General features: G+C 45.1%; 1 protein-coding gene across 1 annotated transcript in view; it reads right to left on the reverse strand.

The window, feature by feature from the left end:
- Window positions 1-5,340: 5,340 nt before the first annotated feature.
- LOC119357836 (hydroxyproline O-galactosyltransferase HPGT1-like) overlaps window positions 5,341-13,982 on the reverse strand; it is a 29,445-nt gene continuing 20,803 nt past the window's right edge. The window contains exons 2-7 of the mRNA XM_037624648.1: window positions 10,698-10,821; window positions 7,399-7,486; window positions 7,242-7,292; window positions 7,077-7,148; window positions 6,835-6,947; window positions 5,341-5,567 (exon numbers count right to left, since the gene is read on the reverse strand). Coding sequence (XP_037480545.1) covers window positions 5,545-5,567; window positions 6,835-6,947; window positions 7,077-7,148; window positions 7,242-7,292; window positions 7,399-7,486; window positions 10,698-10,821 — 471 coding nt within the window. The 3' untranslated portion in view covers window positions 5,341-5,544. The remainder of the gene's footprint in view (window positions 5,568-6,834; window positions 6,948-7,076; window positions 7,149-7,241; window positions 7,293-7,398; window positions 7,487-10,697; window positions 10,822-13,982) is intronic.

Below are 13,982 nucleotides of genomic sequence, written 5' to 3' on the forward strand. Positions count from 1 at the left end.
GGGCTAAAAGATCAACTTGATCAATTGTTGTGTCTATGGGGTGCCCCCTGCCCCCGTATATAAACGAGCAAGGGGGGGTGCGGCCAGCCAAGGGAGGAGGCGCGCCAGAGGAGTCCTACTCCCACCGGGAGTAGGACTCCCCCCCCTTTCCTAGTTGGATTAGGACTGGGAGGGGGAAGGAGTGGAGGAGAAGGAAGGAAGGGGGGGCGCCGCCCCCCTCTCCTTCTCCTATTCGGACTAGGGGGGAGGGGCGCGCAGCCCAGCCCTTGCCTCCTCTCCCCTCTTTCACCTAGGCCCACTAAGGCCCATTAAGTTCCCGGGGGTTCCGGTAACCTCCCGGTACTCCGGAAAAATCCGGATTTCACCCGGAACACTTCTGATATCCAAACATAGGCTTCCAATATATCAATCTTCATGTCTCGACCATTTCGAGACTCCTCGTCATGTCCGTGATCACATCCGGGACTCTGAACAACCTTCGGTACATCAAAACATATAAACTCATAATATAACTGTCATCGAAACGTTAAGCGTGCGGACCCTACGGGTTCGAGAACTATGTAGACATGACCGAGACATGTCTCCGGTCAATAACCAATAGCGGAACCTGGATGCTCATATTGGCTCCCACATATTCTACGAAGATCTTTATCGGTCAGACCGCATAACAACATACGTTGTTCCCTTTGTCATCGGTATGTTACTTGCCCAAGATTCGATCGTCGGTATCTTAATACCTAGTTCAATCTCGCTACCGGCAAGTCTCTTTACTCGTTCCGTAATGCTTGCAAGGCTTAAGTGATGTGCATTACCGAGAGGGCCCAGAGATACCTCTCCGACAATCGGAGTGACAAATCCTAATCTCAAAATACGCCAACCCAACATGTACCTTTGGAGACACCTGTAGAGCTCCTTTATAATCACCCAGTTACGTTGTGACGTTTGGTAGCACACAAAGTGTTCCTCCGGTAAACGGGAGTTGCATAATCTCATAGTCATAGGAACATGTATAAGTCATGAAGAAAGCAATAGCAACATACTAAACGATCATGTGCTAAGCTAACATAATGGGTCATGTCAATCACATCATTCTCCTAATGATGTGATCCCGTTAATCAAATGACAACTCATGTCTATGGCTAGGAAACATAACCATCTTTGATCAACAAGCTAGTCAAGTAGAGGCATACTAGTGACACTCTGTTTGTCTATGTATTCACACATGTATTATGTTTCCGGTTAATACAATTCTAGCATGAATAATAAACATTTATCATGATATAAGGAAATAAATAATAACTTTATTATTGCCTCTAGGGCATATTTCCTTCAATGAGTGACTCCACCTTATGTGACTTTGAGTGCGCCTATTTTCAGGGAGTGAGTGAGCCACCACCACATAGAGAGAGTGAGGTAGTTAATAGGTCGTGTGAGGCCACTTCGATTTCTAACAACTTGACCTCTACCTCTATTGTGTCTTATCATTTGGTGCAAGGTCCCATATATGATGATGCTCTGATCCTCGATGACATCGTTCCTCCTTTGGACAAGATGATGGCCACGATGGAATATGATGCACCCCAACATGGTTCCATCATGATGAATATGACCACAATTTGGTCTTTTCCACCTCACCTACACCACATGAGTGGAATGGCAAAGGTAACATAGGTGAAGGTGATGCTCTTGTCGCACTAGTGGATATTGATTGCTTGCATGACGTTGATCTCCCTATTGGCATGTCTCATGCTAGTGTGGTTTCCCCATGTGATGAGTTACCCATTTATGATAAGTTTGATGATTGCCATGAGGATTCTATTAGTTGTGATGCTATGTTGCATAGGATTTATTGTGATAATTGTCTTGGTCACATCATGTTTGACAACCCGCTTGACTTGTCATATGCTATGCATGAGATCACTTGTATGTCATATTTGCAATCTCATCGTAGTAACTATGCTTATGCCATTAAAATAAACCCAGTTTGCACATATGGCATAGATGACAAGCCCATGGTTATTGGCATTTGTTTTTCTTGTGATGATACTGATATGCTCCCTTTGCATCATTTCTATCATATGACATGCCATGACCACCTAGCTTAGGACATGCTTCGGACATGCATTGTTTGCTATGTTGTCAATTTTCTCCGTGTTATGCTTCCGCTATTACACATGAGGAGACCCCCATACCTATTAGTAGATTTTGCTCCATCCTATGAATTGCATGATTCCCATGATTGTGTGCACCATATGCATCCCATGACTAAAAATGCTATTATTTTGCCACACACTTGCTATAATTTGCGTCCCGATCATGTTGAACATAAGAACTATTCTTTCATGATGGATGACATGTTTCTCTATCGTGCCTCAAATTTATTTGAGCATTTTTTGTCTTGTGCTAACTCTCACGTGCACATACACATCATGATGGATGATATGTACATTTACCATGCACACACTTTGTTTTGTGTGTCTCCTTATTGTGTGTCTCCTTATTGTTTTCATGCTTGTGATATGTCATGTGCATTGCATATGCCTATTATTTGCTCACATGACATGATTGCCATGATTTCCTCTAATATGTTGCATCTTCGCGCTACTAGCTTACATGCCATGATAGATATGACATGTCCCATTGATTGATACATGCTTTTCTTGATTGCCTCACACAAGCTGAACAATTACTCTTTCCATTTGTTGAGTGCCACAATCTCTTCACTGCACCATATGCACATTATGCTTGTATTGTCTTGCCCCATGTATTTAGACATTTCATTTCCTTTGGTGTTGTGAATGATTCATATTCCTACCATAGACCATTCATGGAGCATTTTGTGCATGCTTACTATCACATGAAGGTAGATGCTTATTCACTTGTCATGCATATTAGCATCTTTACCTTACCTTTGCATGACTATTTCCATGGTGCCTTTTACATGTGCTCAATTTATATGCTTAAATGCCATGCCACACTTCTTTGTCGCACCTTATGCTATGCATGATGACAACACTTGTCGGGTGAATCACCACATGAATGCTTGGTTTGGCAGTAATGCTAACCACATTTGTTTTTCCAAGTGTTTGTTGTCCTTGCTCCTTTTGAAGGAATCACAAGACGGTGCGACATTTGAGAGTGCCCATTTCGAGCTTCAAGATGGTGAATGCTTGGTGATCATCCACTTCTACACGGTGATGCCTTTTCCATGGTGATTTGGTTTTTTATCCGAGGATGGATCTTTCCCAATGGGGAGGGGATGATGCGGAGCATCCTATGGACATCACCATGTCAAGAGTTCCATTGCTAAGAGACACACCCAACTTCTACTTCAAGCATACTACAGTGAATTCCTTCCTTAATGCGTGTCTTCTTGGTTCCCTCGAGGGTGATATACTACTTGATCGTCCTACTGTGTCCATGTATAGGTTTGAGCCCAATGACGAGTGTGCCATGGAGGAGGTCATCCACAAGCAAGCACCTACACCATCCATGAGAGAGGCTTGGAAGCGGAGAGGGAACCGTCAAGAAGAAGGCAAGGTTCCAGCAACAACCTGCGAAGCTTCTGGACACCCCGTGCCCACGATACACCCCCATGCACACGGGCTAAGTCACCAGGTCTCTGGATATCCCATGCACACGGGGCTGCCTGTGTGCAACTATTGGGATTGCCCATGTAATACCCATTACGCCCCTTCTTACCCCTTCATTTCCCAAGGCTATATATACTCCTCCTCCTCCTACATTTGGGGATAGCTAAGAATAAATCTAGACATTGGAGCTTAGCTCATGTATCTCCCCTTGTGGGATTCCTCTTGAGAGAGAAGACTCCATTGTAGTACAATGCCTCCAAAGGGTGAAGGATTCACAAGTGAATCATCAAGACCTCCTAAGGGAGAAGGATTCCCTAGGTGAATCATCAAGACCCATCTCTCCTAGAGATTTGGATGAACTACCTTGTATCTTTATTTCCCTTGTTGTCTTTGGATCTTGATGCACCTTTTGTATTCTTGTGATTTGAGGAGTATTTGGTGTGGATCTTGTCCATTATAGTGTTCTTCTTGTGTTTTCCCCTTGTGTTCCTGGTGTTCTTCCTCAAATTCACCTCCAATTCGTGAACATCGGGCCACCTAGGGTTTTGCCCTACATCAACGTTCTTGGGCGCATGTGTGACGCACGTGGGATGTGTGTGTGTGTGTGCGCGCGCGTGTGTGCGTGTGCGTGTGTGTGTGTGTGTGCGCGCGCGTGTGGTGCGTATCTAGGAGAGGATTGGGAAAAGACTGGAGACTAGTATGTGAACCTAAAATTATGGAAAATATTAAGCGTCTAAAATGATAACAATTAGAATGTCCTTGCGTTGGTCGCACGCATAGTGGACACATGGCTGGTGGGCCTTGCGAATCTCTCGAGCATCTGTCTTATCCTTTCAAGTGGGGGTCTCTTACACTCATTATCCGCACATTCCTCTCCACCCTGATGCATCCCCATCTCTCCCCTCAACCACCTCCTGCCTGGAACCACCATTGCGCCTCCTCGAGAACTTGAATCCGTCTCTCTCGTCTACCTATCACCGTCGCCACACCCCCAACCTCCCTCCACCGCTCCCCTTCATCTAAGGAAAGAAACAATCGGACTTTGGGAGAAGGGTTTCAAGACCTAGGTTTGATGACAGTGTGTCTACCATCCAGCAGTACTGACCGTCCAATCCACAAGTAAACACATGTGAGGTAATTTGCGGTACTTTTGCATAAAGACCTACGTCACCCACCCACTCATTTGCAGAAACTCACTTAGTCTCTCTAGACAAGTGCATCCACCCCCACCCAGCTGCCACCGCCACACCTCATGTAAACAAATAAGAAAATGAACTTCGGGTCAAATCTTGCACATGTTTAGTGATATACCATAATCAAGGCGTTTTCAAGTTTGTGATCATACAACACAGGCACTTCATTGAATAAAAAAATATATAGCTTGTTTCCATAATTCTTCCCTCCAAACATTCATCGAGGAATACGTCACAACTCTGAAATCTCCCAAATGACATTCTCTGACTTAGCCCAGCTTGACTTTGGGTCGTTGACAGGCAGGTCCGGCATTTGGTGGGCCCCATGTGCTAGTGACACGAAGTCAGGGTACATAATGAGCGTAGAGTACCCTTTGAACTTTGTTTTTCTTGGTTCAAAATGGCACACTAGGTGTAGCTAATTTCACAACCATCATCACGAAACAATATATGTGGATACGTAAGTAAACATAATTTCTCAAGTGCTATTAATTTCTGTCACTCAAACAGTGATGTTTGTCAGCAAAGAATGGTACTGATGGAGATCTAGGGAATGACAAAAAAACTACGGCAGGTAGTGTCGGCATACGAGGAAAAGGTACAATACTTCTCCTTCGCATTGAAGATACCACATTCACTATGAACCGGCACTGCTTGCTCAATGATGGCATAGAAAAAAAGAAATGGCAAGAGAAAACGAAAATCTATTCAGTGTAACACACTCTTCACAAAACCCTTCTTCAGGGAAGCACTGCCCATCAAAGAGCTGAACACATGGCTCCTGCAATGTGAAATTTTGTCGTTATCCCATATTTGAATGATCTACTACTCCCTCCATCCCATAATATAAAAATGTTTCTGACACTAGTATAGTGTCAGAAACGTTCTTATATTATGGGACGGAGGGAGTACTAAGTTACTGGTGAAATCACATCATTATTAGATAAATAATTCCACAAATTGGAACTATGAATAAATAACAAGAAACAACGGCCTTTGGTTTCAGATTCAAATAGGAACTATGAATTATCCACTCTAATTCCAAATTTAACAAGAGACCCCAGATTCATAATCTAAGGCCCTGTTTGGAGGACCTCCGCTCCACAACTCCACTCTCAGAGCGGGGGGAGTTACTATCGAAAATCGTGGAGCTGCCGTTTCCTGGCTCTGCAGCTCCGGGGATTTTGCGGAGCCGGCGGAATTCCGAACAGGCTCTAAGTTTCCATAACAATGGGACCCCAGTTTTCATAACAATGGGACCCCAGATTCATAATCTAAGCAGAACCAGTCCCTGAATGACAGCAGGTAAAGTGCCAATACAATAACTGCTCCCAACTACTAGCTCAGAACACAACTTACATCATTGAAAGAGTTGTCGGCAACGAGTAACATGATCTAATTGTGTGGCATGTATATGGTACTCCCTCCGTTTCTTTTTACTCCGCGTATAAAATTTGGTCAAAGTCAAACTACACGATGTTTGACCAAATTTATATGAAAAAAATATGAACATCTATAATATTAAAACTATATAGTATGAAAATACATTTCATGGTACATCTGATAATATTTATTTCATATTGTGAATGATGATATTTTTTAATATAAAGTTGGTCAAACTTTACAAAGCTTGACTTTGACCAAACCTTATATGCAGACTAAAAAGAAAAGGAGGGAGTATTTGTTAGCGGTGGCATGTATTCTCAGGACTAAGTTATTCCTGTTACCTATTGCAATTCTAGTGAGTACAGAAGATTTTCTTCAACATAGCTCATAATCTCTCTATCCTATATATATGAAACTTTCAGGAGATTATATGACGCATGTGTATATATTCCTAATAAGGGAAGTGAATAAATAGATCATGCCATCTAAGACATCAACAAAGTTCCTAGGTAATAAATGGCCTGAATACCAAAGATACATTCATCACAATGCAATCTTGACAAGAAAAATGAACTTCTAAGATAACGTCCACATACCAAGTTCCAAGGAAAAAAAGGAAGCAATAACAAGGCTGATAAGTACAGTGAAGGAGACGGTAAAACCTGAGGGCCATGATGAACAACATAGCTTTGCTTCATTTACATGCTTTACAGCAAGCCCAATCATCCACGATCCAACACTAACATCATCATGTGCATATGTCCGGAGAACAGACCTAGCCTTGAAAAGTGACACCAAAGATACATCACTAGATGTATACTTATAAAAACATCTCTTCTTTCTACTTCTATATCCATGCTAGAATACAAAATAAATATTAGTGCACAAAGCATAGGTTGTGTACCTGTTTATAGAAATGAACTGAGCCACGGCCCTTGATACGACAAACATTTCACCAGAAGCATGTCGAAAGTATCTATGAGTTGGTACAATGAAATGGGTGAGCCACCAACGTAGTGGTCTTGAGCATTCAATGTACTAAGATTAAATACTAGTACAGGTTGCTTACGATTTGCCGTCACCAAATTTCCACCAATCCGGTTCATACCACTTATGGGTCCTGTTTCAAGGAAGCTGTTAGCGATTGTCGATTCCCTGAAAAAGAAAAGGATGCAAAAGGCAAACATGGTACACAAATCCCATTTCTTCTGGCTCAAACAACTCACACTTCAGAAAAGACCTCCCCAGATTTCATACAGCCTATGTAGACACGAGGCTTGTCCCAGTGAGTTTCAAGCATTGCACTCAGAGTGTCTGCATAAACACAATATGTTGTTCCATGTTAGGTGCTGCTTTTCCCCGCAAAAATACTGAAAGTGCTATTTGACTATAAAACATGTCGAGCAAGTGCGAAAAATGCATTCCAGAAACCAAGATCATGCAGATAGACTTTTTTACAGATAAAAAAGTTTCGCTTCGACAAGGCCCAGGAATCACGCAATCTCTCGCCCCCGCATAGCCAACCTCAAAGACAGCAACGCTAACACGGGCTTCTTCCACCGGCAGTGCTTGTTCAGACGACAGAAGAACCGCATCTTTAGCCTTACTGCGGATGGCAGGGTGCTCACGGACCACACTGAGATGGCGCAGGCAGCCTTCCTCTATCACGACGCCCTGCTCAGCACCGCCGCCGACCAGGAGCACTCCCTGGACCTATCGCAGCTCATTGAACCGACAGACCTCGCCGACCTTGACGAACCGTTCAACGCAGAGGAGATCTGGCAGGCTGTCAAGCGCCTCCTCGCGCACAAGGCGCCGGAACCAGACGGGTTCACGGTGGAATTCCTTCGCGCGTGCTGGAGCATCGTCAGGCAGGACTTTCTCGACGTGCGCCAGCAGCTCTATGACCTGCGAGGAAGGGGGTTCTGCAAGCTGAACCAAGCGCTTCTGACGCTGCTCCCGAAGAATGCCGCAGCCCATGGACTGTGCGACTATCGGCCGATCAGCCTTATTCACCTTGTGGCCAAGCTCTTCGCCAAGGTGTTTTCGAGCCTCGGCGCCAAGCTGGATCGCCAGTCAGCCGTAACCAGAATGCATTCATCTCGGGACGGAGCTTACACGACAACTACGCCCTCATCAAGCAGTCGCTCAAGCTGTTACACCATTTGGGAGCTCCACGAGTCATGCTTAAGCTCGACCTCACGAGCGCCTTCGACTCCATATCGTGGCCATTCCTCTTCGAGGTTTTGCGCCAATATGGATTTGGGAACCGCTTTCTCCAGCACGCATGTTCTAATGAACAGCAAGCCCAGACGACCCATCTGGCACCGACAAGGGCTCCGCCAGGGCGACTCTATGTCCCCGTAGCTCTTCGTGCTCACCATCAACACGCTCGGACGGCTCCTGAGACGCGCCCACAGCTTGGGCATTCTGCAGCCGCTGCACCCCTGATGACACATCCCCAAGCGATCTCGCTTTACGCCGGTGACGTCATGGTCTTCTGCCATGCCACAGCTGGCGACGTCACTGCGGTCAAGGAGATCCTCGTCTTGTTCCGCAGGGCCTCTGGCCTCCAAGTGAACTTCGCCAAGAGCTCCGCTACCATCTTGCACGGTGACTAGGCGGCCACGGAGACGATCGCGCACCTCGGATGCCCAGTGGTGACACTCCCTATCACCTACCTCGGCATTCCCCTGTCCACACACCACCCATCAGCCGCCCAGCTGCAGCCCATGGTCGATTCGGTCGCCGCACGCCTCCCAACTTGGAAGGCCTGGCTGATGACCAAAACCGGGCGCCTCGCACTGGTTAAATCAGTCATGTGCGTGATCCCGGTGCACCAGCTGCTCGTGTTCGTGCCCCCTAAAAAGGCTATCAAGCAGCTCGAGAAGATTCAGTGCGAACTTTTGTGGGCCGGGCGCGCCGCTGCCAACAGAGGGCACTGCCACGTGAACTGGAACCGCGTCTGCCGCCCCGTCGAGCTTGGGGGTCTAGGCATGCGCGACCTCGAACGAGCCGGCCTTGCACGGAGGCTGTGTTGGCTGTGGTTCACCGGAACAGATCCCAAGCGAGCGTGGCAAGGGCTTAACCTCCAGTTCTCATCCATGGAGTGTGCGCTCTTCTGGCCATGCACGTCCATGGTCATTGGGAATGGATTGACCACCCTACTATGGGAGGACCGGTGGATCAACGGCCAGTCCGTCTGCGAGCTCCTGCCCAACCTCTATGACTGCATCCCCAAGCGACGGCGCATGGCGAGAACCATGGCGGACGGGCTGAATGGAAACTCCTGGGCACGCAACATTCATGGCCTGCATGAGATTGGTCAGTACCTGCAGCTTTCGCAGGTAATGCAGCACACCGAGCTCTCTGCTGCCCCGGACCAGCTGATCTGGAAATGGACGGCGAGCGGCACCTACTCCGCCCAATCTAGCTACTTGGCCACATTCCATGGATCGACGACTTGCTACTCCTAGAAGCTTATCTAGAAAAGTTGGGCGCTGCCGAGAGTAAAATTCTTCCACTGGCTGGCCAACCAAGACCAGTGCTGGACTGCTGAGAGGTTGGCTCGCCATGGACTACAACACCACCCTTGTTGTCTCCTATGCAATCAAGAGCCGGAAATGCTCCGACACCTACTGCTGGAATGCCCCTTCGCTCGCCAGGCATGGCACGAGGTCCTGGCCTGGCTGCGCATTCCAGCCCCGATTCCCACCCGCGAGCCCTCGCTCATGGACTGGTGGAAGCATGCCGAAGAGAACACGCCACCGAGCCTTCACAAAGCCCTGAAACCCGTTGCGCTGCTCGTGCCTTGGATGGTTTGGAAGCATAGGAATAGCTGCATCTTCGACAATGCATCACCATCTATGAATACGCTACTCGAAAGGATCAAGGACGAGGCCTGCTCTTGGGCGGCTGCTGGGGCACTTGGCCTCCGGCTTGTGCTACCACAAACCTAGGACATGCACTAACCATGCTGTAACCTGCGCGTCCTCGGACGTCTGTAATTGAACTTCTATCTTTTCAATGCAAAGAAACGCAAAGCTTCTGCGTTTTCTCAAAGAAAAAAGTTTTACTTTATTCCGTAGAAATGCAATAGCTAACTGAAGTCCCTTTTCCAACTCCCAAGTTCATTACCATCATAACATATCAACAAAAAAAATTGGAGCACTTAAATTGGCAATAACAAATTGATACTTGAAGCATATCATGCAGATCAGTAGATTGATACAGCTCCTCATCCAAACATAATAATCCCCTTTGTCTGTAACTACTGGTTCAATAATAATATTTTTGGTTGCTCATACACTCCAAACAAAAATTATACAAGTACATTTATCGTAAGAATACCTTAATATTAAAGTTCATGAATTTTTAAAAGCATATTTTGGTAAATAATACAAGCCATAGTCAGATCCTCAAGATTATGTACAGTCAAAATGCATAAACTATTTTGAACTGGAAGGAGTACCATTTATCCCACAAAATTGTTCAGATGTAATAAAAGTTAACAGATGATACTTACCAACGTTTATGTATCTATCATCATTGACCTTAGCATAAAATTCAGCATCAAATGTCTCTGCAGCATTAGCAAAGTAACGTTTTGTCTTCTTAGGGAGCTCTTCATCAGACTCTATGTGATCATCCTGCAATGCCCAATAATAGTCAAGAACTACAAAGTGAGAAACAAAACATCCAGTGTAAAAAAAATAAAACACGGCTCTAGCAAGTTATCTTGAAATGAAAAAGGTTGGCCAGGGTAATATTTCGCTAGTGTTTATGTTCTGTTCATATTTGAATTTTGCAACGTTGCATTCCGTGAACTTTCACCCGCAGAAGAAAAACGATGGGCCCGCATGTTGGAACAATGCAACGTTGCTGTCACCTAGGAAATAAGCTATTAGTATTCCCAGCTATGGTCACCTTTCTTCAGGTGAAGACATCTGAGCAGATGACCAACAAATCATTCGATGTGATGTTGGCTGCTTTCCGCGAATCTTTCCCAGATGCGTTTGAGCTGCCACACACCTACAGTAAAATGAAGAATTTCCTTCATGCAGTTGGAATTGGATATGATATGATCCATGTTTGTAAGGATTATGCCAACTTAAGTGAATTCCAGAAATGCAAATCATCAAGATGGAAAGATGGCGCTGCTGTGAAGAGGATTCCTCATAATGTTCTGAGACATTTTTCAATTACACCAAGATTGCAGAGGTTGTTTCATGATGCTGAAACAAGAGAGGATGTAATGTGGCATTCTAGGAACCAGGAGTACAGAGATCAGAATGTAATGAGCCATCCATCTCATGGTAGTGAGTGGAAAAGCTTCAATGATAAACACAAAGAGTTTGTTGCTGACTAGAGAAAAATTAGACTTGGCTTAGCTTTAGATGGATTTAACCCATTTGGCCACCAGAGCGCCACATATAGCATGTGGCCAGTGCTTGTTATCCCTTACAACATGCCTCCAAATGTCTGCACCAAAGAATCAAACTACATGATGGCCTTGCTCATCCTAGGTCCGAAAAGTCCTGGAAAGGATTTTGATTTGTTCATGGAGCCTCTTGTGGAGGAACTTCAACAGCTATGGAAGGGTGTTCTCACTCGACACCTATATAGCAGCCCACCAGCAGATTTCTTTCTGCGTGCTGTTATAATTTGGTGCATCCATGATTATCCCGCTTTGGGCACTATGTCAGGGCGAACGACACATGGTTACAATGCATGTGTTCGCTGTGACAGGAATCCGCTGCCATACGCAATACTTAGCAAGATCTGTTACATTGGACACCGTCGTTTCCTTGCCAAGGACAAGCCGCGTCCTAGAAAATACCGAAGACATGTGTTCAATGCAAAGCATGAAAACCGTGATGCGCCAAAGAGGCTCACCATCGATGAGTTGCAAGTGGAATTAGAGAAGGTCAGGCATATTACACCAAGAAACCATCCTGGTAATGGTAGCGAGAAAAGGAAGCGTGGCAGGATAGAAGAGAGATTATTGTTTACCCGCAGGTCCACTTTGTGGGACTTGGAGTATTGGAAAGATTTGGATCTGCGACATAATCTTGATGTGATGCACATCGAGAAAAATATATGTGACAGCATTATCGACACACTTCTTAATATTGAAGGCAAGACGAAAGATACCTTAAAATCTAGGATTGATTTGACACACCTGGGTATCAGAAAGGATTTGCAGGTGCAAGATGAAGGTAAACCATGGGATATGGCACCAGCTGTGTACGTCTTGGACAAGGTAAAAAGAAAAGAATTCTGCGAGGTCCTGTCACGTGTGAGATTCCCACATGGATTTGCTTCCAACCCTGAAAGGAGATTCAGTGCAGATGGAAACAAGGTACAAGGGTTGAAAACTCATGACTGCCACGTCCTACTTCAAAGGGTTTTACCTGTTATCCTTAGAGGATTGGGCCGCCCTGACTTATACAGAGCAGTTGCAGAGTTGGGACAATTCTTCAGGGAACTCTGCAGTAGGAATATCAGGATAGATGCTTTGGAGCATCTTAGAGACAAGATACCAACTATCCTATGCGACCTTGAGAAGATATATCCTCCAGCCTTCTTTGATGTGATGGTGCATTTGGCTGTTCATTTACCTGATGAGGCACTACTTAGAGGTCCAGTACAGTATGGCTGGATGTACCCTATTGAAAGGCGGCTAGGCACTTTCAAGGGCTATGTTAGGAACAGAGCTAGACCCGAGGGTTCCATTTCAAAGGCCTACATTGCTACAGAAGCGTTGACATTCTGCTCAAAATACATTGAAACAGCTGATCAGCTTAGCAAAGAGGTGGGTGAAGACAATCCCGGGCTCAATATTTTCGATTATTCTGTTCGAGTTACAGGGAAGAGTCGACAAGAGGACAAACCTAAAGATTTGGACAAAATGGTTTGGTATGTGTTGAATAACTGTGCTGAGATACTACCTTATATCAAGTAAGTGCAGTACTGCAGCTTATACATCGTAATCTACTAAACTTTCAGCACATTCTTATATATTTAGATGTTTGACGCGATCACTATGTTGTGCAACATTTACAAAGAGGAGTTACTACCGCAAAATCCAAGAAACATTGACAAACTGGTTATGGCAGGATTTGCGAAATGGTTCAAGAACCATGTAAGCTTTTGAAGTGCACTGTCAGTTTTTTTAATATATTGAGTACATAAGATGATCAGCTTGTCTATTTTCTAACCATAGGTTAAGAAGATGCGGGAGGATGGGAATGCAGTTGATGATGCCCTTTACTCACTAGCAATGGGTCCTAATATTCGGGTAAGACATTATGAATCTTGCGTTGTTGGAGATGTGCGCTACAACACCCTTGCACGAGACGAAGGCAGGAAGACACAAAACAATGCCATCATGAGGACGGATACATATGACAAAGAGACAACTGAAATGTATGCTAACATAACAGACATTGTTCAGTTGCAGTATATCTCCAGTTTCGAGGATCATCGGTGTGTGGTTCTGTTGTGCTGTCGTTGGTATAACCTGTTTTCCAGGATCGCAAAACCCAGAGCTGATGATTATTTCAAATCCATCAATGTCAAGGCGGCGTACCAGACCAACGAGCCTTTTATTTTGGTAAATCAAGCAACACAGATATCTTTCTTGGAAGACACATTTGCACGTAGCGATGACTGGAGAGTATTGCAAAGGTTTGAGCAGAGGAATTCGTTTAATGAAGTTGCACAACAAGATGATGCTTACACTGCTCCTGATGTACAAGATAACACAGATGTTCCTAATATCTTTGAGAACCATCATGTCAATGACGCC

This window comes from Triticum dicoccoides, chromosome 2A, assembly GCF_002162155.2.
Source record: "Triticum dicoccoides isolate Atlit2015 ecotype Zavitan chromosome 2A, WEW_v2.0, whole genome shotgun sequence".
Taxonomy (NCBI): Eukaryota; Viridiplantae; Streptophyta; class Magnoliopsida; order Poales; family Poaceae; genus Triticum; species Triticum dicoccoides.